Below are 27,666 nucleotides of genomic sequence, written 5' to 3'. Positions count from 1 at the left end.
TCCCCTTACTTGGCGCATTGGAGCCACATCCCTGTCGGCTCACTGACATTCGCAGAGTGATTTGTGGCCTGATGGGTGCTCAGTGCCGAGGCTCCCGCTGAAGTCTTGGGGCGCGAGACCCCGTCTCCCCCACGGAAACATCCTTGGGCAGAGGCCCTGGGTCCCCGCCAGTGGGCGGGCCGGCGGCTGAGCTCAGTGCGGGGGCGGGGAGACCGTGGGCCACCTCACGCTGGGGCTTGAAGACAGACTTTGCCAGGAGTTCGCTTCTGCCCTGATGGGCCTGATTGCTAAGCCAGGAGCTCCTGGGCTGAATTAAAATGTTGATTAAAATTCAGCCGGAGCTGCCTCTGTGTACCTCTGATTATAACAGCGGGCGGATGGAAATGTCAGCCTTCACGGGGGCTCCCCCCCACCTCCCCGCCCTGCTCTTCCAGGGAGAAGGTGTCATTCAGCCCTCCGCCAGTGTTTACTGAGTACCTGCCACCTGCGGGCAGAGCCTGGGGGCTGGGCGTGCCCTGGGGAGGGGGGGGCCTCCATGTCCCTGGTCTTGCTCACATTCTGGTGGGACCGATGTCCCCTGAGGCAGGTGCCTTGTCTGTGGGAGCCTGAGCCTATGAGAAGCCCAGAATCTGGGACCTGCCCCACCCCCGGCCCAGCTGAGTGGGTGAGAAGGGCACTGGGACATGTCCTCTGTCTGCCAGACTCTGGGGGGTGCAGAAGCCGCTGGGAGAAGTTAAGTGACCTGCAGGACAAGTTATAGGATGGGCGGCTTCGGCCCCGCCCCCGCTCCCTCCTCCCTGAGCGCCCTGGCCACGCACTGAGCATGTGACAGACCCCACGCCCCGCTGTTGACACTGGCTGTCCTCCCCCTCCGGTCACCGTCGTGAGGCCCGCACCATTCCTTGTCCCTTTTTTTTTTTCTTAATGTTTTATTTATTTTTGATAGAGAAGACACGGAGCATGAGAGGGGGAGGGGCAGAGAGAGAAGGAGACACAGAACCAGAAGCAGGCTTCAGGCTCTGAGCTAGCTGTCAGCGCAGAGCCTGACGTGGGACTCGAACCCACGAACGTGAGATCGGACCTGAGCCGGAGTCGGAGGCTTAACCGACTGAGCCACCCAGGCGCCCCTCCTTGTCCCATTTTACAGGCGGGGAAACGGAGCCTCCAGGACGTTGAGCCACCCCCCAGAATTGCACAGCCACTGAGTGGCCCGGCACCAGCTGGCATGACCCCAAAGCACAGGCTCCTTATTTCTGCACTTATTTCTTGGAGTTTGTCTAAGCTTGGCTCGTCCCTGGGTCCTGGGAGACCCCCCAGGGCAGCCGGCTGGACCTTCAGGCAGAGCAGGGTGAAAGGAAATACCCAGGAGCTCGCTGACGCCTTCCCTCCTTCTCCCACCTTCTCCACCCACCCCCTCCCCCAGGACTGGGTCACCAGCACCGAGCTCCTCATCTCCCTGGACCGGCTCAACACGTTTGGGGATGACATCTTCAAGGACCCCAAGGTGCTGCAGTCATACTACTATGCCGTGTCTGACTTATCCGTGGGCGGCAGGTAGGTGGAGGGCAGCTTGGCGGGGCCCCAGGACCCTGGCCACAGGGCACAAGGTCGCTGCCATGTGGGAGTCACCCACTGGCTGCTGTGGAGAGTGAAGAAGCCACTTCATGTGCCTCTGGGCATCTGGGAGAGAGAGGGAGCAGGATCCTGATCCTCTGGGCTCGACATTCAAGGCCTTCACGGCCCAGCTGCATCCCAATTCCTGCCTTTCTCGCATCGGCTATGTTCCCACCACCACGCGCAGGACCTGCCAGACCTTTGCACCTGCTGTTCCCTCTGCCGGGACGTCCCTTCCCGCTTCTCTCTCCTCCCTCTCCTTCCCTCCTTTCTCCCTCCCCTTCCCTTCCCTCTTTCCTTCCTTTTCTTTCCTTTATGCATCCTACAGGCTCACTCATTCATGCCACAGAGGAAGGGGGATTTACAAGGATCTGTGTTCCCACCTAAAACCGCCCGTTCCAACCTTACAGCCGGACGGACACTCCGTCTGACGGGGGCTCCGAGGAGAGCTGGTCAGAGGTGGCCGCCGCAGGCGCAGCTCTCGGGAGCTTTCACAGCTTTACTCCTTTTATCCGCGCTCCCGATTTTACAACCCACGGGGTCCGTCCGCCCCTACCTCCCCGATCTCCTGGGAAACCTGGCTGCGGTGAGGCTTCATGGAGACCCAGGCGGCTTTAATAAGACTTGGAGGCATCTCTGTGCGGACAAACAGCTCAGGCCGCTCCAAAGTCCCACAGCCGGCCGCTCCCTGGAAGGCTCGTCCCCGAGCGAGCAGATGCCCCCTCCCTCCCGTGGGAACCGCCGGGCTCCAGGCCCCGGGTGCCGGCTCCGCCTGCTGCCCTGGCGTTGATCAGTCCACGCTCTGGTTTGTCTAAGCATCTCCCCTCTCAGAGAAGCAGGGGCCACCCAGAGGGCAGAGGCTCGGCTTTCGCTCCTGCCAGGCCTGTCTGCCACGCGGCCGCGGGTCCTGGGCACGCATGGCGGGCTGTGGATCCGGGGGGGGCATCAAGGGCATCTTCAGCATGAACGCTTAGGGGCTTCCTTCTTGGAAAGGAAAGAGGAAGACAGAGGTGTTCCCGCCCCAATGTCACGGGTGTGGCGGACGGGCGTCAGGTTGCTCTCCAGCACATGGCATGCCCCAGAACGACAGGCAGGGCAGGGTGGTGGCAGCCAGGGCTCTGGTGGGCAGATGGGGGTCCGGCCAAAGGTGGGGGAGGCTGGCGGCCTGGGCAGAAGGGCCAGCCTGTGCCAGACGGGGAGGTGAGGCTGGAAGACGGTCAGGACCGTGGACGAGTTTATTCACGTCCCGCAGGCAGTGGGATGCTGTGGAAGGACTTGGCCAGGGTAGTAACGGGGCTTTAAAAGCCCCCAACCTCCTCCCTCCCCTCCGACATCACACGGGGAAGGAGAAGAGAAGGAGAGAGAAGGCGCAGAATGTTAGAAAGTGGCCGTGGGGGGTGACGGTAGGCCGGGGAGAAGCATGGAGGGTCCCCAAGCTATTAGCGTGGGAAGTCAGCTTGCTCGGGGGGTGGTGGCCCGTGTCAGGGGGAAGCAAGGGGCTTCCATAGTTCAGGGTGCTTGGGGGCGTTCAGAGAGGAGAGGTCCAGAAAGGGGACTCGGGCCCCGGCGTGTGCAAGGCTGGGCTGGGGGGTGAAGGGGAGTGGGGGTGTCCGGGAGGGCCCTCTGCTCCTCCCCTGTCACCCCCACACTTGGTTCGGGTCAAACCACCCTGGAGGAGGGGCTCTCCAAGGATGGCGGGTGCTGGCAAGCCCCAGGGCCCGCTGTCAGGGGGCTCCAGGCCAGGGAACATCTGTGTCCCAGCTGCCAGAGCCGGACCACCCTGGGGCCCACAGCCGGCTGGGGGGCCGGGGGGCCAGCACCTCCGTCCTCCAATCGCCTGTGGGAATTTCACTCCTTCCTTTGGTGTCAGAGAGCTTCAGTGGGGAGGGTGGTGTTTACAGACCCCCATGGGGACACCAGCAGTCCCTTGTCCCAAGACTGAGCATTCTTATCTCTCAGGTATCCACCTCACCCCTGCCAGAAATACTGGGGTCTTGCCTGCCTCCCCTCGGCTCCCATGGAGGAAACGATGCCCTGTGCCCATCCCAAGCCCTGTGTCCCCAAAGTAAAATAAAAAACAAACATTGGGGGTGCAAACAGTGGTCAGCAATTTCTTCACACCCACCAGGAGCAGAAGGTGGAGTACAGCTTATGGGAGCCACCAAGTGGCGGTGGAGTAGTGAGTGTCCAGGAGCTTGGGGTCGGATTCTAGCTCTGCTGCTTAGCACTCCTTACTTTGAGGCCCGAGCCTCAGTTTCCTCATCTGTGAAATGGGGTCGTTATGGTCCCTCCTGTTGCGGCAGTGAGGCTCCTGCGAGGTGAGCTCGGTCGGGGATAGCTCCTGGGGTGGGGGTGGTGGCCCCAGGGGGTCACTTGTCCTGCCCCCTTCTGCCTGACTCAAGATCCTGTTGGGGGAAATGGGGTGCAACATGGGCCTGGGGGGGACTGCCCCAAAGGCACAGACCCACTGGGGACTTGAGATGAGGTGGGGCCGTCCTCTGTAAGGAGCAACTTTGGACTTTGGACACAAAGAACTGCACACAGCAGCTCGCTGGCTGCCCCCTACCTCCACCCCCTGCCCAGAGGGAGACGGGGTTCCCTTCTTTCTGGGTCGTTCTCTGCTGGAACTCCTCCAGGGCGGAAGCCTTCGGTGGCAGCCCCCCTGTAAACTCTGCTGTTCCTAACTGGGGGCCTTGTGCAGCCTGCCTGTGCCTCAGTCCCCCCATCTGTTAAATGGGGGTAATAACAGCAGGCATGTGAAGATAGAAGGGGGTTGGCTGCCGACAGAGCTCAGGAGAGCCTGGGGCGCTCAGCTCTCTGTTAATGGGGACCCCAGGGTTCCTCAAAGCTCCATGACTGAGCAGTAGGATTGGGGCTCATCTGAATGCAGGTGCTGCCTAGTGATTAACCCCTCCCCTTCCTCGATATCTGGACGCCCTCCTCCGTGTGCCCCCAGGTGCAAGTGCAACGGACACGCCAGCGAGTGTGGACCTGAGGAGGGGGGCCGGCTAGTCTGCCGCTGCCAGCACAACACCACGGGCACCGACTGCGAGCGCTGCCTGCCCTTCTTCCAGGACCGCCCGTGGGCCCGGGGCACTGCCGAGGCCGCCAACGAGTGCCTGCGTGAGTGTCCCGGGGCACCGGGCGCTGCCATGCCGCAGGCTGGGAGGCAAACTCCCCGAGATCCCGCAGTGGGCGAGGGGGGGCTGGGGGCCTGCGGGAGGGGACGTCTGTTCCTCAGTCCTCCCCCTACAAGCCCCTCCCCAGACCAGATCCCCCAGTAGAGGCCTGTGGTTAGAGGGCTGGGAAGGCCCCCCAACTGTGCCTTTGTTTCAGCTGCTGCAACCACAGCTGCAAATCAAAGCCAGAAGATCCCAGGCCCTGAGGGGGGGGGGTGCTGAGTGGCCCCCCCCCAGCCTCTCCCACGACCCCCAGGCAGCCTTTGATGTCGCAGTGCCCATGGATGTGGCTCTGACCACCTAACCTCAGGGACAGGCTGGAGGGGATGGTGCCATACCACCTTCTCCAGGGACGCAGGATTGCACACAGCGTGCTCAGGACGTGCCCCTGTCCTCACAGCTTCCTGCTGTCCCCAAGCTCCGCCCAGCCTCCCAGAGAGTCTTCTGACATGTTTCAGGCTCTCCGCATGGTGCTGGCCATCTTGGGGCGGCCGGAGCTGGGGCGGGGACGGGACAGCCTGACACAGGACCAGGGGACTGGCTGCAGGAGTTTCCCAGGGCCACCGGGGTCTTGCTAGCTTTCTGCTGCCCTCCCCGGCTGGGGGTCACCTGCCCTCACTCCACCAGGGAGTCCTTCCTGGGGTCATGGAAGCTGTGCCTGACGGTCCCCTGGCCCCCAGCTCTGAGCCCGAGTCTTGTCCACAGCGGGGACACAAAAACCCAGACCACTTTTCTTGCTGTGTTCTCAACCTGGGGTCACATCTCTGTCCTCTCTGCCACCAGGCTGGAAGCCAGGGGCTTCACGCCTGGCCCCTCACCACCGCCCTGGGCAGGCCACCCTCCAGCCCACCTGACTGCGTCCTTCTACGTGTCACCCCCCGTCTGGGCCCAAAGCTCCCACTTCCTGGCTCACCAGCCTCCAGCCCCGAACCACCCGCACCCGAGGCCTTGGTCATGTGCAGACAGTTACTCTGGCTCCCGTGTGACCCTCCCCAACCCCGCCTTGCTGCAAGTGCAGTCCATTGGCCGTGGCCGCCCGGCCGCCCTATATCACGCTCTGCCGACCTCTTGACCTCACAGCCCCCCTGCACCCCTCCCTGTCCCCTCCTGCTGCCTGTCGTGTGAAATCCCGGTGCCCTTGCACTGGGCAGATCTCTGGCCGCCACCCTCGGCCATCACCTGCCGCCTGGGACTCTCCCCTTCCTGCTCGCCCTCAGATGCAGCTCAGCCGTGACTTCTTCCAGGAAGGCTAACCCCCCCTAAGGACAGCCTGCCCCCCTGCCCAAGGACGGCCTGTGGGGTCCCTGCTCTCAGCTCCCGGAGCTGCCCTGCCCCTGCAGGATTTTCACACGCTTGCTGCTCGTGGCCCCTGTCACGCAGTGGTCAGCACGATGCACAGGCGGGGCTCCCACGGGAACCGAGATGCGCGACCCTTCCCACGCTCTCCTTTGGCTTGGATGAATGAGTGAAGGAAGGGCAGCCATCTTTCCCGTGCATTCGCTGGGAGCCAGATCCGCACATTTATTAGGGCTGAGAGGAGGCACGAGGCACCCTGGGGGGGGCCAGCTGTGAGAGCCGCTGGGCACGGCGCGTCCTGGCTCTCCTGGGAGGGGCCCCCGTTTTGGTGCCACCTTTGTTCTTGAGGGTCCTGTTTGGGAAGATCGGTGGACTGGTCTCTATGTCCTTGATCAAGCTGGGCCTGAACTCCATCCTGGACCTGCCTCGAGCAGCCTGCTCCTTCCCGAGGAGGCCGACCCCCACCGACCCCCAGGCCCCGGCTGCTCATGCACAGCCCCCCACCCCCTGCCCACAGCCTGCAACTGCAGCGGCCGCTCCGAGGAGTGCGTGTTCGACCGGGAGCTCTTCCGCAGAACGGGCCACGGTGGGCGCTGCCTCCACTGCCGGGACCACACTGCCGGGCCACACTGCGAGCGCTGCCAGGAGGACTTCTATCGCTGGAGTCCCCGGACGCCGTGCCAGCCCTGTGACTGCCACCCAGCAGGTAGCGGGCCCTGCCCCCCAGCCCCCGGTCCCCACCCCCGCCCAGTCCGGGCCCCCACTGCCCCGCGCCCTTCCTTCCCCAGGTTCCCTGCGTCTCCAGTGCGATGACTCGGGCACCTGCGCCTGCAAGCCCACCGTCACGGGCTGGAAGTGTGACCGCTGCCTGCCCGGCTTCCACTCGCTGAGTGAGGGAGGCTGCAGGTGAGGGGCCCAGGGAGCGGTGTGCATGGCCGAGAGGGTCGCGGGGGGGGGGGGGGGGGGGGGGGGGGGGGGGGGGGGGGGGGGGGGGCGGCAGCCGGAATGGGACCGGGTAGCAGGAAGCAGCAGGAGGGGGGTGTGAGCTATCCTTTCCTGCTTCCTTCCACTCCCCCCTCTGTCACTCCCCTTTCTTAACCCTGCAGACGCCCAGTCCCGGGGGAATGGGAGACAGGGCGTGGATTCCGCCCTTGGGGGTCAAGGGCAGGCTTCCCATGCAAGGCACTGAGTTCTAGTGTGAGATCCCAGAGGCGGGGGCAGGGTTCCGGGCAGCGGGGGAGCGCATGCGGAGGCTCTATGGTGAGCGCGGGGTGGGGCTCGGTATGGATGAGCGCGTTCTGCCAGGCGGGAGGGCGCGCGCTGGAGGACAGTCCGGAGGTCCTCGGGAGGAACGTGGACAGATGGAGGCAGGAGTGGGGCGAGGCCGGAGGCCGGAGGCCGGGGCAGAGGCTGCAGCAGGACCTCCTGGGAGGCATGGCAGCCTGCACGAGGGTTTGGCCACGGACAAGAAGTGGCAGAGACCCGGACAGATTCCAGAGCGCTGTCTCTTTGGCAGACCCTGCACCTGCAGCCCTGCTGGCAGCCTGGGCACCTGCGAGCCGCACAGTGGACGCTGCCCCTGCAAAGAGAACGTGGAGGGCAAGCAGTGTGACAGGTGGGCCAGCCAATCGGGCAGTGAATAAGCCCCGCGGGCTTGTGGCGGGGGCGGGGCAGGGGCGTGGTCCCTGCAGGCCTGCGCATCCTCACCATCCTCTGCTATCCTGGAAGTTAGCTAACGGTCCTGACACTGTGTATACTTTGACCCACACCGCCGATGGTTCAAAGCTGTGACAGCCATTTTTCTTTGTCTTCGAAAGAAAGAGCTGGAAAGCATAGGAGCGATGATCTAATCCAGGGATAGCAAATTCCTTGTACTTGTACCATAGCCTTCCTGTCTCACACCCAGGGTGGAGCACGGCCACCGCCCACCCTCCCGGCTCCCGTGCCGGGCAGACCTCACTAGGGAGCACAGCAGTCTTTACCATGAGCCCTACTCTAACCTCAGAATCCTTCTCTCCATCCTGCTCCAAGCTCCTACCAGTTAAGCTGAGATTTAGGCTTATTTTACCATCGTTATCATCCTGCCGTGGTTCAAAGGGACTGTCTAAAGCTCAGGGAGCCAAACTTGCTTTTCCAAAGCCACACAGTCCTTAAACTCTCTCTTTTGTGTGTTCAGGGGGGCTCCTAGCTCCAACGGGGCGGGCAGACGAATGTCCTCTTCCTGGCTTTGGCTCTGATCTTTGCAGCCGCATAGGGTCTGTCGGGGGCTCTTGGAGTCTCTGGCCATAGGCCCTGTGTGTAAAGCACCTGACACTATATTATATTGTGGACTTGACCCTTGTGAGTCCATTCAGGGCCTCTCCTGGCTCAGGAAAAGCTGGTGCCAAAGCCGTGGCTGGCCTTGGCCTTGACTTGCCTGGGTCGGCCCCAGGCTGCCCCTCACCTTGTTGGCCTGTGGGCCCAGGATGGAAGCTGGGCTACCCGCTGGGACTTCTCTGAGGTCCCTCGAGCAAGGAGGCGGGTGGAGCTGGGGAACCAGACCCCAGCGGGGTCCTCCCACAACTCCGCCCCACTGCCTCGCACCTTGGGGGAGTCCTCCCTCTGAGCCTCGCTTTGTCTGATTGTGAAATGGGGCAGCTTGATGGAATGCGTTCTTTGGGGCTAGACATCCGGGTCATCGACAGCTTCTTCTGAGTCTGACACCTCAGCCCTGGCCAGCTCAGACAGAGCCCCCAGGGTACAGACTGGGCATCTGACACATTTCTCCAGGTTCAGAAATGGCTGATTCTAGAGCTGGGGCAGAGAAAATGCAAGATGAGCCCAGAGGGTCTTGTAATAGAGAGCAAGAAAGTGCTTAATTAAAAAAATAAAATAAAATAAAAAAATAAAAAACAAATGAAAGCAAAACAGAAAAAACCAACCTGGGTAGTTAGGGGGTTAAGCATCCACTTCTTGATTTTGGCTCAGGTCATGGTCTCACGGTTTGTGGGATCAAGCCCTGTGTCCAACTCTGTGCTGACAGCACGGAGCCTGCTTGGGATTCTCCCTCCCCGGCTCTCACTTTCTGTCTCCCTCAAAATAGATAAACTTAAAAAGAAAAACAGAAACTGTGAACCAGGAAGGGAGCCTGTGTCAGAAGGACATGAGCACTGGGGTGCCAGGGTTGCTCAGTTGGTTAAGTTTCATATTCTCACGGTTTGTGGGTTCGAGCCCCGCGTCGGGCTCTGTGCTGACAGCTCAGAGCCTGGAGCATGCTTTGGATTCTCTGTCTCCTCTCTCTCTGCCCCTCCCCTGCTCACGCTCTGTCCTTCTCTCAAAAATAAATAAAAACGTTAAAAAAAAAAAAGGACACGAGCACCAACCTGAAAGAACTCCCAAAGCTGGAATGATTTGAACAACAAAATAAATAATGACAGTATTGGATTATAACCCAGAGAATAAAATAAATATCCACGAATCCACACTGATATATCCACAGATGAGGGAAAAATAAACACACCAGGGCAAAGGGACAAACCTTCCCTGCAAAAGAATTCCAAATAATAGATGTAGAAGGAATGAGAGAAATACAGAATCAGTTCAGATTTCACAGTAAGTTGCTGGAGGCGAGAGCCACCTAACTCAGTGGGCAGAATTTTAAGGAGAAACGGTATTTGCAGAGCCCCAAGTATCTCCCTCTCAAAATATTTGTTAATTACTGTGGCAGTTTCAGCCTGTGCACACAATTCTTTAATACTCGGTCCTCCAGGGGACGGAGCTTAATTCCTTTGCTCCGCACCGCAGGCTGGATTTAGTGACTTCCTTCTGACGGCCAGCATGTGGCCGTTCTGCCAGAGCGGGGCGGGCAGCACCCCGACCGAGTGGCGAGGGGTAACGTTGCCGGTGATGCCACACGGGCATCATGTACCCCCGCGTGGATGCGAGGGGAAGGACACGTCCCCTCTGTTTCATCCCCAAACCCACGGCCCAGTCTAATCAAAAGACATCAGAGAGACCCAAGGGTATTCCATAAAGCATCTGTCCACTATTCAAAAGTGTCAACGTGCTCCAAGACAACACCGAGAAGCTGGCAAAGACCAGAGGAGACGCCATGTCCTGCATTGGATCCGGGGCAGAAAACCGACAGGCGTGGAAAAAGCAGAAATCGTAATAAAGTCTGGAGTTTAGTAAATAGCATCAACTCATGTGGATTTCTTGGCTGATCAAGCGCCTGTCGGCAACGTCGGAGGCTGACATTGAGGAACGCTGGTGGAAAGGCCGCAGGAGGACTGTCTGCATGATCTTTGCAATCTTATAAATCTCGGGGCGGGGGAGTGCTTTTTAAATCTCCCCAGTGATGCTGACTCGCGTCAGCCTAGCTGGGGTCGCCTGGACCTCCCTGACTATTTGGCCCCCACCCCGGGCTCGTCCTGCCTCCTTCCAGATGCCGCCCAGGGACGTTCAACCTGCAGCCGCACAACCCAGCCGGCTGCAGCAACTGCTTCTGCTATGGCCACTCCAAGGTGTGCACGGCCGCTGCCCACTTTCGGGAGCACCACATCCTCTCCGACCTCCGCCAGGGTAAGAAGTGGCCCACCGCGGCCTCCGACAGGTCTGCTCCACGCCCAGGGCGGGGGCAGGCTGTCCTGCTCTGGGGAGGTCCTGCTGTGGTGTATGGGAAGGAGGGGACAGCCTCCCCGAGGCCCCTCTGTGCCCTCTTAGCCCTCCCCAGTACCTCCTGTACCCCCTTGGCCCCCTCCCGGGCCCCTGCCATTTATCCAGCCTCTGGCAGAATTGGGAGCTGGGTGTGTGGCAGCTTTTAGATCCCGGGCGGATTTCCAAGCAGTCTGCTGAGGATTCACACTCAGGCCCCTGGACTCTATTTATTGGGCACTTGATGTATGTATGCCAGGCCAAGTGTTGAACTCTTTGCACGCACGGAGCCATAGATTCCCTGGAAGGTAGGTTCTCTCGTTCCCATTTTACAGATGAGGCCACTGAGGCCCGGAAAAGGTATGTCACCAAATTTAGTTGTAGGCACCTGGGTCTGTCAGCTCCTGAGCTTTGTGCAGGCCTTCTGTCTGGGTGCAGAGCCCGGGGCGGGGGGGGGGCTTTGGTGTCCTGGGTCCCTGACTCCACGTGGCGCATGTGTGTCTTTGGAGCAGGAGAGCAGTGGGGCTCTGTGTTAAATCCCAGTCTACGGGGACCCTCGCTGCACCCCACAGAGCACCTGCCCCCCCTCCACCAAGTTCCCCCAGGCGGGAGTGGTATATCAGCTGGGCTAGAACCAGGAGCGCCAGCAGACGCGGGGGCAGTGCGCCCTCTGCTGGAGGCTCGCACGGACAGCGGGTCGGAGCTGGGCTCAGCAGGGGGCCGGCCTTGAGGTCCGGAGCGTCAGCATCACAGATGGGACTCATTCTCTAGATCCTGCGAACAATACCATTTTGTGTTCTTCCCGTGAGCCAGGCACTGGGCTGGGAGCGTTTGTCTCGGCATCTCGGGTCACCTCACTATGACCCTCAGGCCAGCAGCTCTCAGACTTTTTTGGTCTCTGGATCCCTTCAGGTTCTTGAAAATGACTGAGGACCTCAAAATGCTTTTCTTAATGTGGGTTAATATGGATATTTTCTGTCTTAGAAATGGAGACAGCAATTTAAAAACAACTATATGTTAATTCACTTAAAAATGGCCATCATGGGATGCCTGGGTGGCTCAGTGGTTGAGTGTCTGACTTCGGCTCAGGTCATGATCTCAAGATCCATGGGTTCGAGCCCCACATTGGGCTCTGAGCTGTCAGCACAGAGTGCTGCTTCCGATTCTGTGTCTCCTCTCTCTCTCTGACCGTCCCCTGCTCATGCTCTGTCTCTCTCTGTCTCTCAAAAATGAATAAATGTTAAAAAAATTTTTTTTTAATTTTAAGTATGGTAGGTCACGTGACAATAAATTATATTAACAATATTGAAAATTGAGGGGTGCCTGGGGGGCTCAGTCGGTTAAACGTCCAACTTTAGCTTAAGTCATGATCTCGCAGTTTGTGGGTTCAAGCCTCATGTCGGGCTCTGTGCTGACAGCTCAGAGGCTGGAACCTGTCTTCAGATTCTGTGTCTCCCTCTCTCTCTGACCCTCCTCAGCTCGCACTGTCTCTCTCTGTCTCTCAAAAATAAATTAAAAAAAAATAAAATAAAAATTTGAAAATTAAGCATAGTAAATATATAACAAAATAATATCAGCCTGTGAAAAATAACTTGTTTAAAAAGACGAAAGGAGGGGAGTATATTTGTTGTATAGTTTTGCTCATCTCTTTACGGCTGGATTAGCAGAAGTCAGTCTGTTGTGATATTGCATGACTTGCAGTTTCTGGAAAATTCTGCCGTTTGCTGGCAAGACACAACATGAAAGATGCAAACAGCATCTTAGTGTTATTAAGAAGATAGTTCGACCTCTTGGGCCCCTGAAAGAGTCTCAGGATCTCCCGGGATCTTAAGACCAACTTTGAGAATTGTTGCCGGGCCTGGGATTACTTCGTCATCCCCATTTTGCAGATCAGAGAGGTTGAGTAACTTGCCCAAAGTCACACAGCCAGTGAAGGGCAGAACCTAGCCTAGCACCGAGGAGCCCCAGACCTCCTCTTTCTGACTTTCCCCCCTGCATCCCTCCCTCCTCACCCCTTCGGTGCCCCAGGGGTTGGGCCTCCACCGCATTCCCCAGCTGCCCCTTGAGCTCATTTGCTCCACGCCGGACCACGCTTGGTGTACTACTGTCACCTGCGGGAGGGCGGACGGCACTGGGGATGGGAAGGTCTGGGTCCCCATCCTGCTCGGCCACTTCCTAACCAGGGGGCGTCCCTCGGTGCAGCGGGGCTAATGACGCACGCACCCTGAAGGGCAGGGGTGGTGAGGTCGTGGGTGAGGGGGCTTCTCTGAAGACCTGAGGGTGAGGTCAAGTCCCGTGCTGCTGGCAGTGGCTCCAGGGCCCCAGGCCCCGTGCCGGGGTCTCCAGACTGTATCTTCATGTCCCGTTCAGAGTCCACCGAAGGGGCAAGGCCGGCCCGGAGGTCTGACTTTGCCCGAAACAGAGCCGGCACCCTGAGCGTCCTCCCTTCTCCTGGGGCTCCCTCCCGCCCCAAGACCCCCATCCTGACTCTGGGATGGGGGTCGGAGCTGCCTGACTGCGGGCAGCATCTGCGAGCACCAGCTGGCTCTCACCTCCCACCCCTACTCCCTGCTAGCCCGTCTCTAGAACAGTCTCTCCCCCTTCCTCGGCCGGTTGACTCAGGCTGTGCTCAGGCCTTGAGGGGCCATCCGGGGGACCCCAGGAAGGGGGTGAAGTGGGAGGGGGTGGCGGCCACCCTCCAGAGCCTCACGTGGCCGCGTTGTCTGCTCCCCAGGAGCCGAGGGCTGGCGGGCCGCAAGCGTGGGGCGCCCAGAGCATCCTGCGCGATGGAGCCCAAGGGGACTCCTCCTGAGTCCAGAAGACGGGGAGGAGCTCACGCTTCCAGGTACCTGCCAGCCCCGGGAGGGGCGGGGCTTCCCGGCTCGCTTCCTACCGTGATCAGCCTAGTGCCTAAAAGCAACGCAGACTTACCCTCAGCATTCTAGAGGTCAGGAGTCTGAGCTAAAATCACGACGTTCACAGGGCCGCGCTCCTGGGACCCCAGAGCAGAGTCTGGTCCCTCGCCTTCTCCAGCTTCCGGAGGCCACTCCCACCCCTCAGCTCGGGGCCCCTCCTCCGTCTCTAGAACCGTCCAGTCTCCCTGTCGCAGCTCTTCCGCCCCCCTCTCCCATGCCTTAGGGACTTTGTGATCACGCTGGGCCCAAGTGGCTGACCCAAGATAATCGCTCTACTCAAAGGTCAGCGGATCAACAGCCTTAAATTCCATCTGTGGTCTTAATTGCCCCTGCCATGCGACATAACCTATTCACAAGGTTTCTTGGATCAGGACCTGGGTACCTCTGGGGCCCATTTTCCACCAGCCACGTGCCCTGCGGGGTCTGCCAGACCCCCCACCCACCCCAGCTTTCTGACCGCGGCCTTGCCCTGGGCTCCTTCCCAGAAATACCTGTATGCTTCCCCCTGCCAGGGCCACTGAATGCTCTTCCTGGAATCACGGGATTCCTGCATAAACCAGAAATTCTAGATTATTCTGAATCACCCCTCACCAAATATAGCAATTTTGGTTTCCTGGAGACCGGACCAGACCTAGAACCAAGATCCAGGAGTCCATTCTTAGCTGTATTGTGGATAGATTCCGGGTCCCCTGGCTCCCCCAACCCAGTCCTGTCCTTGACCTCCCTCTCCAAGAAGGCCGGAGAGACGGTGCGCAGGTGTCTGAGCTGCTGTGTGGACGCAGCGCCCAGCCAGGAAGCAAAAGTCACAGGGGTCCTGAGGCCCCATCCTGGAGCAGGTGCTCGAAGCCCAAGAACACAGAACACACACTGTTCCGTGGCTGCCTTATTGACACGTTTAGGAAAAAGAAAGTCACTCTCTCCCAAAGTACTCGCTGGGGTCTGTGCTGAGTGCTGGGCACAGTGCGGGTGGACGGAGTCAACCGTTATTTCACTTCTTGATGCACACACGGTCGACCAACACTCTACTTCCGGTTGACTCCTGAGTGCGGAAGGACTGCAGGGACACGGAGCGGGGCTGTCCCTGCGTGCCCCTTCCTACTATGTGGCCGTTTCTCAGCCTACGCAGTTGAAGGATCCAGAAAACCAGCACAAGTTCGAAAGCTGTGATAGGACTTCTGGGTCCTCTGTTATTTCTTAGAACGCCACCAACTTCCTTCTGCTCCGAGCATGTTGTGACTCCGGGGGATAGCGTGGCCGAGGGGTGGTCTGCGCCCCTGCTTAGCACCTGCGTGTAGCCTGCTGACCTTGTACTTGCTCTGAGCCTCACTAGGCTCCCACGGCGCGGGGCCACCAGAGTCTGCTCATGGGGTGCCATCAGGGGCGGCCGGGCGCCTGCACCGTGCACGTCGTGCGTCTGTGGGGTCTGCTCTGCTCCCGTAGAGACTCCGCCATCCCACTCAGCTTTACTTACAAAACTCGAGCTCAAGGCAGTGACGGCAGAGCAGTAACTAGGCGTGGGGCCCCGTAGGCTCAAGGTCACAGGCGTGTGAAGCCAGCCTGCTGGGAGGTGTGGGAGACCACCCTCGGCATCTGCTATGCGGAGGGGCCTTTGGTTTTCTCCTTCTGCAGTTTTATCTTGTTTGAATGTTTAATTGTCAATAAAATCAATATACTGTAGACATTTAAACCACGCTAATTAAGTAAAGATGTCAAAGCCTTCTTCTCTCATCTTCAGAGAAATTCCTGGGAGACCAGCGGTTCAGCTACGGACAGCCTGTCACACTGACCTTCTGGGTCCCCCGCGGGGGCTCCCCACTCCCCGTGCAGCTGAGGCTGGAAGGGGCGGGCCTGGCCCTGACCCTGCGGCACTCCAGCCTGTCGGGCCCCCGGGATGCGGGGCAGCCGGGGGAGGGACAGCTCACGTTCCTGTAAGTCTCCCGGACTCCGGGGGGTGCGGTCGGCCATTCGGGGTGGTCTGATCCATGCTCTGGGGTCTGGGGCCTTCTCCACTGTCCACCCCAAGCTGGGGGGCTTCTTGGCACCACGTGCCCCCAGCCTCGGGTTTTCGGGTCTGACCCCCTTCCCCTGCCAGGTTGCAGGAGACCTCTGAGGACGTGGACCCTCCACTGCCCCCCTTCCACTTCCAGCAGCTGCTCGCCAATCTGACAGCTCTGCGCATCCGGGCCGGCGGCCAGAGCGGAAGCCCTCCAGGTCAGTGATGAGGAGGACGGCCCCCTTGCCAGCTGGGCCCCGGGGCTCCTTCATGCGTGGCAGCTACCAGCCCCATTTGACCACAGAGACATCTGAAGGTCAGAGAAGTAGGACACTGGCCAAAGGTTGTGCAACTGGTGAGGGTTGGGAGGGAGGGCGCTGAGGACAGAGGGGGGGGCTGGGCAGGTGAGGGGCCTGAGGTTGGACAGTTCCAGGAGACAGATGTGTGGCCACGAAGCAGCCAAGTATAGTTGGGCAGAGTCATTCCAGGGCAGAGTCCGCCATTATTGCCAGGAGGGTCCTGTCCTGGGTCCTCTGGGTGCTGGGTTCAGGGGCAGGCAAGGATCCCAGGGTTGGCTCCCTCCTGCTGGTCATTGTTGGTATTGCACCTAAGTCACCCTGATTGCGGATTTCCTTTCTAAACCTTCTCAGGGAGGGGGCTGGGTCAGGACGCAGCTCCAGGAGAGATTTCCCACCGCCTCTCACCCTGGTCACATGGTGATCATCCTCACGGTCCTCTGACTGTTCCTGGTTCCTCCCCCTCTTAATGTACTTTCTCCTTCTCTCCACCCCCACCTCCCCCCGCCCCCCACCAATACCTCTATAATGTCTAGACCCAGCATCTTCAGTGCCCCTTTTTAGAACAGGTATTCAGGGCTGCTTGGGTGGCTCAGTCAGTTAAGTGTCCAACCTTTTTTAACATTTATGTTTTTAACATTATTTATTTTATGCAGGGGAGGAGCAGAGAGAGTGAGAGAGAGACACCGAATCCAAAGCAGGCTCCAGACTTGAGCTGTCAGCATTGAGCCCGATGCTGAGCTCGAACCCACGAAGTGCGAGATCATGACCTGAGCCAAAGTTGGACGTTTGACCAACGGAGCCACCCAGGCGCCCCCAGCATCCAACTCTTTATTTTGGCCTAGGTCATGATCTCCAGGTTCATGGGTTCACTGTAGCATTGGGCTACGTGCTTACAGTGTGGAGCCTGCTTGGGATTCTCCCTCTCTCTCTCTGCCCCTACTCTGCTCGCTCGCTCTCTCAAAATACATCAATAAACTTTAAAAAGAAAATGAAAAGAGGTGTTTCACATACAACACCCCTTTACTATTTGGTAACAAAATTTATAGATATCATAACTTACTTAGACACGATGTTTGAAAACCAATATAGTATCTGAGTTGTAACAGACAGAGTAAGGAAAAAGAAGGTAAATGATATAGAAAAATAGTCATTGAATTCTGGAGTGTCAGTGCTCAGGCATGACCGTCCTGGAGGATATACTGTCATCAGCTTCCCCACGGTGACGAGTCACTGAGGTCTCAGAGAAACTGAAAGCAGAGGTCATTTGCAGATGCGGAGAGCAGGGAAATTCTAACACTCAGACGTGAATGACCAGTGTTGAAATAAAAACTGGAGTCAGGACCAGCAGTCACCGGGCAGACTTCCCCAAGGAGTGTCCGGTGACACTCACTGATGGAGATGTGGGGACAGAAGCCGCTGATTTGCAGCAAGGAGATAGTGAGCAGGGAGAGAGGGCTCTGTCACCTTGGTCAATGCAGTTCATCTAGAAGGTGAACTTAGCCTTGGCGGGTTCCTTGTTTCATTAGGGGAAAAAAACGCCTCGACAGGAACCGTTTCCAACCAAGTTTCCAACGTCCAACCGAATAGGATTGGCCTTTGTTCCTTAAACCCGTAGTGTTTGTCATTTTGAAATCATCACTAAATGGGAAAGTTTGCCAGATCACTGTGAGCAGGGCAGTCACAGCGGGGGACCAGAGCGTGGACGGAGTGCACTCCGGTGACAAACTTCAAGAGCTGGGGGGCCGCTAGTGGTACGATTTTCCAAAGTGGTGAATGCCTCTCAGGAAAATTCTGAGCAGGACAAAGCATGGGCTTTCCCCACATTCAGGGGACCTGCATTGCTAGATGATTCAACATGCACCCAGACTATTCAAAAATGCCCTGTGCTCGTGTGCAAAATGGAGTTGGGGTCGGGGCTCAGATGTTTGCAGAGGTGTTTCCCGGCCCTTTCGGCAGCGGTGAGACCTCTGAAATTCACAGGGGCTTCTGCTCATGTCAGGTGTCTGATGGCCCTGGCCCTTGTCCCCCCCATCATCGTGATGGCCATAACAGCACAGATGTCCTTCTGGGCGGGGGTGATTGGCTCCTTTAGAGAATGCCTAGTGTAGAAGGCCAGCTGCCTCGGCGCCCCCTCAAGTCAGGCTTGGGGATCATAAGCCAGCCCTTCCCGCCTCAGCTCCCCCTTTCTCTCTGGAGCTCCATCCCCATCAGCCTTGCCCACACTCCCCAAAGCCTGCCTGCTCCCCAGGCCACCCCGCTGAGGCTCCTTGGAGGATTTCATTCCTACTCTTTCCAGCACCTTCTACCGCTTCCTTCTGTCACTCAGCCTTCAGTTAACAGATATGTACAAAGCACCTGCTTAGGCCAGGGGTGAATTGGAGCAGCAGGTGGACATACTGACCCTCCCTCTCCACCCCCTGCCCAGCCCCAGACCGCCTCTTTCCACTGATGACGTTCTGGGCCATCTCTCTCCACACCTTTCCATGTGCCTGGTCTTTTTTCTTTTTTTTTTTAATGTTTTTATTTTTGAGAGAGAGAGACAGAGAGACAGAGTGCCAGCAGGGGAGAGGCAGGGAGGGAGAGGGAGACTCAGAATCGGAAGCAGGCTCCAGGCTCTGAGCTGTCAGCACAGAGCCCAATATGGGGCTTGAACTTACGAACCACGAGTTCATGACCTGAGCTGAAGTTGGAGGCTTGTCCGACTGAGCCCCCCAAGGTGCCCCACTGCATGCGCGGTCTTTCTGTGCGTGTGTGTGTGTGTGCGCATGCGCATGTTTACATCTGTGCTTTTTAACTATAGGAATCTGATCACACAGTCGGATGTGACGCCAGCTAACGGCGTGTCCCGGGGGCTGTGACCCGGCTTACACGCAGGAAAGGGCTGGCTGTCTGCCCACCACGTATCTTTCCGATGCTCCCGAGTCTCAGCCGTCCCTCTGTTCATAGATGTTGAAGTGGTTTCCAGTTTCCCACCACGAATACGGCGCTGCCGAAAATAGGGAATGCGGGAAGGTCATTGTCTCCTGCGCGCGTCCGTCTGTAGCGCAGACCCCTCCGACTGGAGACGTCATGATCTCACGGTTCGTGGGTTCAAGCCCCGCATCGGGCTCTGTGCTGACAGCTCGGAGCCTGGAGCCTGCTTCCGATTCTGTGTCTCCCTCTCTCTGCCCCTCCCCCGCTCACTCTCGGTCTCTGTCTCTCAGAATAAAATAAAGACATAAAAGTTAAAAAGAAAAAAAAGAAACAGGGGTATGAATGGTATTGTTTAAATTTACGTATCTAATAACCTGTGAGAATGAGTGGCTTTCCATAAAATTCCCAGCCATATCCATTTTTTGTCCTCAAACATCCCTCTTTAAGGGACACCTGGGTGGCTCAGTCAGTTCAGTGTCCAACTCTTGATTTCAGCTCAGGTCATGATCTTACGGTTTGTGGGATCGAGCACCGTGTCGGACCGCTGTCAGCACAGAGCCTGCTTGGAATTCTCTCTCTCTCCCTCTCTTTCTGCCCCTTCCCCTGTTCACTCTTTCTCTCTCAAACAAAAACAAAATGACAAACTACCTGTTTGGGGGCACCTGGGGGGCTCAGTTGGTTAAGCCTCCGACTTCATCTCAGGTCATGATCTCACAGTTTGTAAGTTCAAGCCCCACATCAGGCTCTGACACCTTAGAGCCTGGAGCCTGCTTTGGATTCTGTGTCTCCCTCTCTCTCTGCCCCTCCCCTGCTTGTGCTCTGTCTCTCAAAATAATGAATAAACATTAAAAATATTTTTTAATAAATAAATAACTCCTTATTTTTAAAATCATAATTGAGGGGCGCCTGGGTGGCTCAATCAGTTGAGTGTCCGGCTTCGGCTCAGGTCATGATCTCATGGTTCATGGGTCCGAGCCCCACGTCGGGCTGTGCTGACAGCTCAGAGCCTGGAGCCTGCTTCAGATTCTGTGTCTCCCTCTCTCTCTGACCCTCCCCTGCTCAAGCTGTCTCTCTCTGTCTCTCAAAAAAATAAATAAATAAAAAGCATAACATTTTTTTAAATCATAATTGATCCATAGTCTGCCTTTTCATCTGTGGGCCAGTGATCCTTTGCCTGAGCCGTGTGTGAGCAGGAAGGTCTCTGGGGGACACGTGTGCCTGTAACGCTCTTCCTCTCTGCCCGTTCTGCAGGCCGGGTGTACCTGACGGAGGTCCGGCTCACATCCGCCCGGCGCGGGCTCTCTCCGCCAGCCTCCTGGGTTGAGGCTTGCTCGTGCCCCGAGGGGTATACAGGCCAGTTCTGCGAGTCCTGCGCTCCAGGATACAAGAGGGAGACACCGCTGGGGGGTCCCTATACCAGCTGTGTCCCCTGCACCTGCAACCAGCATGGCACCTGTGACCCCCACACTGGTGAGTCCTGGCGGCCCCCCCCAAGCCACCTGGGTGACACCCAGCACAGCAGGTGCGTGCTGGCCCGAACAGGGTCAGCTGAGGGCATGTGTGAGTGGTCACTGAGGGCAGTACTGCTAAGGTAGTGTCCCCGAGGTCCTCCACGGGCCGGGCACCTTTCTACACGCTGGGTCGTTGATTCCTGCAAGCGCGGGTCTCAGTTTAGGGACGCAGGGTGCAGGGAGCCTGCACGGCCAGCAGGTGGCAGAGCTGCTCCTGCCACAAGGTCACTACCAGCTGTTCGTTCCCACTGGGAGCAGAGGAAACACAGAGAGAGCCTTCGAGGGAGGTCACTAGGCGGGAGGTGCTGCGGGGGGGCTGGGCCCTGGCCTCCGTCCACACTGTGGGCCTCTCACACCGGAAGGGAGAGAGTCAGCGCCCCGCTGCCCTCCCGGAGCAGGTGGGGTCTCTGAGAAGCGAGACGGGTGTTCAGCGTCCCTCAGGCTCCGCACGGGAGCAGACACGGGACAGCAGCTGGGAATCGGGGTCGGCACGCAGTACAGGAGGGGCCTCCCACCACCCTGGCCCCGGCAGGCATCACGAATCCAGCCCAGAGGAGACCTGGATCCCAACAGGTGCAGGTCCGGGCAGCCCCAACCAAGGAGGCCGGGCGTGGGGCCAGCCGGTCACCCCTCAGACGCAGGCTCCTGCTCAGTCTGGGCAAGTCCTCTGCTGTCAAATGGGCCGAGTGCCCACTGCTGCTCCTGCAGGAGAGAAGGCGTGAGCGTGCGGATCTGGGCTGAGACGGGGACCAGGGGAGGGCAGCGCGGGCAGGATGGCCCCCTGCTCCCCTTGCCTGTTCCCTGCTCATGGCAGCCCCAGCTGAGGCATGACCGGAAGTGGGGGCCTCCCGGAAGGGGGTTCTTGCTTTGCTGGGCCCTCCCCAGCCAGGCTCCTCACTTAGGCCCTGGCAGCGGGGGCCCCCTTCCCCGGGGCTCAGGCTCTGTGCAGACCCTTGGTACCAGGGAAGGGGGTCTGCAGACCCCCCAGTGTGAGAAACCGGCGGGGGGGGGGGCGCTGCTCTATGAGACCAGCCAGCCTCTGTGAACCTGTGGACCCCATAAATGGGGAGCCTCTTTGCAAACTCATGTTGGGAACAGACTCCCAGGTCTGCGTCGCTCTTTTTTATTTAAAAAACTTTTTTTTAATGTTTATTTAGTTTTGAGAGAGAGAGAGAGAGAGAGACAACGTGCAAGCAGGGGAGGGGCAGAGAGAGAGGGAGACACAGAATCTGAAGCAGGCTCCAGGCTCTGAGCTGTCAGCATGAACCGTGAGATCATGACCTGAGCCGAAGTTGGAGGTTTAACTGACCGAGCCACCAGGTGCCCTGGGGGTCTGTGTCACTCTTGTTTTGGCCCCTGAGGTTGAGAGGACACAGCAGAAAGGGCACAAAGCCATGAGCGGACGCGCAGTTAGGTCATCTGTTGGCTCGGGTCATGGGTTGAAGAACGCAGTGCTGACAATAACAGGGCGGTGCCGCGCTGGACACCACGCGAGGCGCTCCGGCTGCGGGGTCCTGCCGAATGCCCACAGACACCCGAGTGGTCCGAGCCCTGTCGTGTCCCTCTTGCAGGCGAGGACACTGAGGCAGGGGTGCTAGATGGCTTTCCCAGCTTCGCACGGTCAGTGAGCGGTAGACGTGAACCTCAGAAGGACCTTTTTGTCCCCAGGCCATGCCGCTCCACCTGGGAAGGCTCCCAGCTCAGTTCTGCTTGAGGACATGCTCTGTGACGCAGGCCACCAAGACGCTTGCTGTCTGTGGAGCATCCTGGGCTCAGGCGGTCATAACCAGATGCTTGTCTTTCCCCGCAGGGATCTGCCTGTGCGGCCACCACACCGAGGGCCCCTCCTGTGAGCGCTGTTTGCCGGGTTTCTATGGCAACCCCTTGGCAGGCCAGGCCGACGACTGTCAGCCTTGTCCGTGCCCCGGACAGTCAGCCTGCACCGTCACCCCGGAGAGCGGGGAGGTGGTGTGTACCCACTGCCCCCCGGGCCAGAGAGGTGAGTGGCTCGCGCCCTGGGGCCCTGCTTCTGTCCTGGGCTCCAGGAGTGGGGTCCTGGGCTTGGGGTGTGACGGATGGGGGAAGGCCCAGCTTAGTCTGACCTCTCGGAACAGGGTGAGGCCCCCGACTGCGGTGGGCTCCTGGCAGAACGTGGGCCATTGAGCACCTCCAAGAGTTTTTTTTCTTTTACTGTTTATTTTTGAGAGAGAGAGAGAGACAGAGACAGAGACAGACATAGTGTGATCAGGAGAGGGGCAGAGAGAGAGGGAGACACAGAATCCGAAGCAGGCTCCAGGGCTCTGAGCTGTCAGCACAGAGCCTGATGCAGGGCTCGAACTCACAAACTGTGAGATCATGACCTGAGCCAAAGTCAGACACTCAACCGACTGACCCACCCAGGTGCCCCTTTTCCAGCTCTTTTGAGATATTATTCTCATTCCCTAATACTCACCCACTTATACAACTCAATGTGGGTTTTTGGGGGGTATATTCCATTATTAATTTCTTAAGTTACAGCAAAAAATAAAGAACATAAAATTTGTCATTTGAACCATTTAAAAAATTTTTTTAATGTTTATTTATTTTTGAGAGACTGAGACAGAGTACAAGCAGGGGAGGGGCAGAGAGAGAGGGAGACACAGATTCTGAAACAGGCTCCAGGCTCCGAGCTGTCAGCACCGAGCCCAACGGGGGGCCCGAACTCACAAACTGTGAGATCATGACCTGAGTTGAAATCAGTCGCTCAACCACCTGAGTCACCCAGGCGCCCCGTTGTCTGAACCATTTTTTAAGTGCACAGTTCGGCGGTATTTTGGTGCATTCACGGGGCTGTGCAGCCATTTCCATGCTCTCTCCGGAATGTATTCATCCTCCCAAACGGAAACGCTGTCCCCATTAAACAGCCCCCCCTTTACACCCTCTAGTGAGCACCCTCCTACTTCCTGTCTCTCTGCAACTGGCTCTTCCGAGGACCTCCTGTAATGACATCATCCAATGTCTGTCCTTCTGCAACTGGATTGTTTCACTTGGCACAGTGTTTCCAGACTCTCAGGCACCCGATTCTGCATCCGGGGCTACGGCTGCCTCAGGAGGCCCTGAGGTCCATCTGGTCCTGCCCCTTGCCCGCCTCGCTGGGGACCGCTCGGAAAGCAGCTCCGCCCACGGCCAGCAGCAGAGGGGGAAGGGGGCCCAAGACCAGAGGACCCTGCCCCCGACCCTGCCGCCACACTGAGCTTCCGTTCCCTGGTCTGCGGGTGTGGACAGTTAGAGAAGTTCAGTGTGGTCCAGGCGATCATGGGCCTGGGGGGGACTTGGGGAGCCAGGGCAGGACAACACTACTGTGTGCGGAGGGAACGACCCCTGGAAGGTTCCCCGGGTGGGCGCCAGCCCCGCCCCCTCGGCACGCCAGCAGCCTGCGGGCCTCACTGACAAAGAGGACGGTCAGCCGGGCTGTGCTAAGAACTGGACGCTAATATCTCGCCAGGCCCTGTCCTGGGTTCTCTGCGGGCTGCCATTCTAGCCCCACTTTGTAGACTAGGAGCCCGAGGTCAGGGAGGCCCAGGGGCTTGCCTAGACCACACAGCCAGCTGAGGGCCCTGGAGCCCACGCTCTGTTTCACAAGGAGACACCAGGGCTGCTTGCTTTGGTTCATGCCCCCCCACCCCCCGCTGTGGGCACCCAGCAGCCCCTCCCGCAGGCCTGCGCCTCTACACACAGCCCCCTCCCTTCCCCAGGGCGGCGCTGTGAGATCTGTGATGACGGCTATTTCGGGGACCCTCTGGGGCTCTCTGGGGCCCCCCAACCCTGCCGGCGGTGCCAGTGCAGTGGGAACATCGACCCCAATGCCGTGGGCAACTGTGACCCCCAGTCTGGCGGCTGCCTGAGGTGCCTGCACAATACGAGAGGTGTCCGCTGTGAGCGCTGTGAGGAGGGCTTCTTCGGGAGCGCCCTGGCCCCTCGGCCCGCAGACAAATGCATGCGTGAGTACCCACCTCCCGAGCCCCCGGCGGAGCCCAGAGGGGCCCCTCTCCGCCAGCTCCAGCCATCAACTCCACGGGGCTGTGCAGCCTTAGGCGGATTACTCACCTTCTCTGGTCCCCTGTCCGAAAGGTGTAAGCGTTTGCTCTCCTCCAGGGTCTTGCTCAGCCTTGATCGAATCAACCCTGAGCCTGTGCTTTGTTTATTTTATCTTTTGCCTTCGTGACTTAGCGCCTGCCCCTCCCCTCCACAGTTAGCGCCCACGACTGTCCTCCACGGCCACGGCACTCGCCATGCTTGTGCTGCCCCTGGGCTTGCGTCAGCCTGTTCCTCTCACCGCCTGGGTCACACTCAGCCCTGCGTCCCCACTCAGAGGTCCGTACCTCGGCCCATGGAAGCCTTCCAGAAGCGCTACAGGGAGACGTTCAGCGTTTCCCCCAAACTTACTTGCTCCAGAGCCCTTTTCTCCATGTGGCACCTGTCACCCCCTTGCCCACCTCTTGTTTTTATGGAGCCCAGAGGGTGTGGTCAAGTGGCCCAAGACAGTGGGCACAGGGGTCCACCCATGACTCCCTGGCCAGGTCTCTGGCCTTCTCTCCAGCCAGCAGGGCTTCAGGGCCGGGCTCAGAAGAGCCCTCTGCCTCCACAATGGCTCTGGGCTGTCTCTCCAAGGACGTAGGAAACAGATCATGATTTGAGCCCGGCCCTAGAGCCTTTTCCCAGAAACAGCTTAGGAGGCTCGGCTGCATGTGAATCGTTCCTGGGTGCTCCCCGTCTTCTCTGGGACCCCAAAAATTGAGCGATGATCTGCATGGTTCCCCAACGCCATTTTCTGCTCCCATCCGCAGCCTGCAGCTGCAACCCAAGGGGCTCAGTCAGCGAGCAGGGACCCTGCGACCCGGTGACCGGCCAGTGCACCTGCCTGCCTCACGTGACGGGACGGGACTGTAGCCGCTGCTGCCCCGGCTTCTATGACCTCCAGCCCAGGAGGGGCTGCCGGAGGTGAGTGGGGCGAGGCTGTGGGTGCCCTTCCCCCCAAGAGTGCCTCCAGAGAGGGCTCTGGCCTGGCGTGGGCCTTCCCAGGCTCCCTGCCGGGTACACTGTGCCCTGCACCAAAGGGGGACAACGCAAGGGTCCCTTGGGGGTCAGACTCGTGGCCCTGCCAACCCAGGATGCGGGCCCGGAGCAGCCCTCAGGGACGGCCAGGTGGCCAGGGGGCTGGTTTGCTCTCTGAGTCCCCTTCTCAGTGATGCTGTTGCTCAGTGAGCTTTTTGGCCACAACAGCAACTTCGTGCCTCTGGGGAGCAGCCCGCGCTCCAGGGAAACGCCCCTTGAAACAAGCAGGTTTCTTCCTTGCAAGACTTCTCGGAGCCTTTAATGTGCTCAGTGCAGTGTGACTTTCCAGCCAAGGGGTATAGTCTCTGAGATCTGTATGTCCCCACAGCCCCTGGCGGGGCGGGAGAGGGCCGGGGAGCATTTTGTGAGACAGTGCTTCCTGAGGGGACAGCTTGGGAAAAGCTATTGGATGCGTTTGGACGCGGAGACGGACCCCCTCTGCGGAGGGCAGCTGCAGCCAGCTGAGCTGGTCAGACCCGGTCCCTTCCCCTCTCATAGCTGCGCCTGCCACCCGCTGGGCGCCCAGGAGGATCGGTGTCACCCCAGGACCGGGCAGTGCCCCTGTCGCCCAGGCGTCGAGGGCCGGGCCTGTGACAGATGCCAACTGGGTTTCTTCAGCTTCTCCATCAAGGGCTGCCGAGGTGAGGATGCGGGGGCTTCCCCGCCCAGGAGATAGGGCCAGGGTCTCTGGGGAAAGAGGGGGCCGCAGCCGTGTGGCAGGAGAGCGGAAGATCAGGTGCAGGTTCAGGCCTGTCTTCTAAGAGCAGCCATAGAAATATGGAAGGAGAGAGCGTAGGGGACTAGAAATCTAGTCCCCGACTCCACTGCTAATCCCTGTGTGCTGAGGCCATCGGGTCACCTCTCTGGGCCTCAGTTTCCACATTCGTGTGTCCGGATGGCATGGCAGTTCCTAAACATGCTGGTTCCTAGACCCAGGGGCCCCGAAATAAGTCAGCCGTCACCTCCGGCCTTCTGACTGTCTCCCGGGAAGGACCCAGGAGTGTGGCTGAGCTGCCTCTGGGGTGTGGGGTGTGAGCATGCGGGGGACCTGGGGGGTTCTGACGTGGGGTGGGGGGCATCAGGGCACTCAGTGCCATCTGCCCCGGTGCCCCAGCCTGCAGGTGCTCCCCGTTGGGGGCCGCCAAGGTGCAGTGCCACCAGAACGGCACGTGCGTGTGCAGGCCCGGCTTCGTGGGCTACAAGTGTGACCGCTGCCAGGAAAACTTCTTCCTCACGGCCGGCGGCACGCACTGTCAGGAGTGCCCGTCCTGCTACGCCCTGGTGAAGGAGGAGGTGAGCCCGCCCGTCCCGCCCCAGCCAGGACGTCTCACCCTGCCTCCCGTCTCTTCACGCCCCTTCTCCCCTCCCCCCACCCCCCTACCCTGCTGAGGGCCAGCCCTGTGCTGGGCACCTGGTGAGGGCCAGCTCGGTGCTGGGCACCGGGAAACGACCGCTCACCCATGGCTCTCAGGTGTCCTGGGACCACTGGTCTCCTTCTCCCTGTGCTCACTCAGCCGGCCGGCTGACACCAGCCCTGCTCAACCCTCACCTCTGCTTGCATGTCCCTGGCTCCTGAGTGAACAGGAGGGAAGCAGCTGTCACCGGGTGTCCTTCCCAACCACTCAGACCCCGGTCTCACACGTTCTCAAGTTCAGTGGGGATGAGATCACGTAGATGGCCCTTGGTGGGGACGGTCGGGAGGAGGGCCAGGCCAGTTCTGGGGCACAAGTAGAATTTTGAGCAGGGAGCCGGTGTGATGCAGGGGTGAGGAGGTGACTCTGGGGTTCCCTCCCCCGAACCCGAGAGTTGTCCCCAGCAGCAGGTGACAGCTTTGGTTGTCTCTCTCTCTCTCCCCTGCTCCAAAATGGACACAGACCTGCGACCCCTTACCCGACACCGGTGAGGCCAGCCTTCAGAAGAAAGATACTGTAGAAAGACACAATGAGGGGCGGCGAATATTAGCCACCCCCCCACCCCCCGCCCCCCAGCAGGGCCTGGGCCAGTCTGTCCCTGCAGTCAAACTCATGATGTAGCTGCAGGAACACAGACAAATAGTCACTTCAAATAAAAAATAAGGACCACAGACAGCCTAGGTCAGAACAGTTTTGCTTCTAAATGAGCTTAGAATATTTTTAAACCTCATTTTGCCATCAAATAAGGAATGGAGAGCCCTGTGGTTTCTCAGAGCTCGGGACCCGCATCCTCTGGCCCTTAGGGTGG

The 27,666-nt window shown here is 59.0% G+C and overlaps 1 protein-coding gene across 1 annotated transcript in view; it reads left to right on the top strand.

Annotated features, from left to right (window-relative positions):
- Nucleotides 1-27,666, top strand: part of LAMC3 (laminin subunit gamma 3) — a 79,537-nt gene that overhangs the window by 37,023 nt on the left and 14,848 nt on the right. The window contains exons 7-21 of the mRNA XM_029921056.1: nucleotides 1,424-1,554; nucleotides 4,571-4,737; nucleotides 6,607-6,795; nucleotides 6,878-6,995; nucleotides 7,606-7,704; nucleotides 10,513-10,649; nucleotides 13,456-13,566; nucleotides 15,372-15,564; nucleotides 15,729-15,847; nucleotides 20,093-20,311; nucleotides 22,163-22,351; nucleotides 24,087-24,332; nucleotides 25,179-25,332; nucleotides 25,945-26,087; nucleotides 26,561-26,739. Of these exons, the coding sequence (XP_029776916.1) occupies nucleotides 1,424-1,554; nucleotides 4,571-4,737; nucleotides 6,607-6,795; nucleotides 6,878-6,995; nucleotides 7,606-7,704; nucleotides 10,513-10,649; nucleotides 13,456-13,566; nucleotides 15,372-15,564; nucleotides 15,729-15,847; nucleotides 20,093-20,311; nucleotides 22,163-22,351; nucleotides 24,087-24,332; nucleotides 25,179-25,332; nucleotides 25,945-26,087; nucleotides 26,561-26,739 (2,394 nt within the window). The remainder of the gene's footprint in view (nucleotides 1-1,423; nucleotides 1,555-4,570; nucleotides 4,738-6,606; nucleotides 6,796-6,877; nucleotides 6,996-7,605; nucleotides 7,705-10,512; nucleotides 10,650-13,455; nucleotides 13,567-15,371; nucleotides 15,565-15,728; nucleotides 15,848-20,092; nucleotides 20,312-22,162; nucleotides 22,352-24,086; nucleotides 24,333-25,178; nucleotides 25,333-25,944; nucleotides 26,088-26,560; nucleotides 26,740-27,666) is intronic.

The sequence above is a fragment of the Suricata suricatta genome, chromosome 13 (assembly GCF_006229205.1).
Source record: "Suricata suricatta isolate VVHF042 chromosome 13, meerkat_22Aug2017_6uvM2_HiC, whole genome shotgun sequence".
NCBI classification, from domain to species: Eukaryota; Metazoa; Chordata; class Mammalia; order Carnivora; family Herpestidae; genus Suricata; species Suricata suricatta.
The sequence above is the reverse complement of the archived record's forward strand: the minus strand, read 5'-3'. Positions and strand labels throughout refer to the sequence as shown.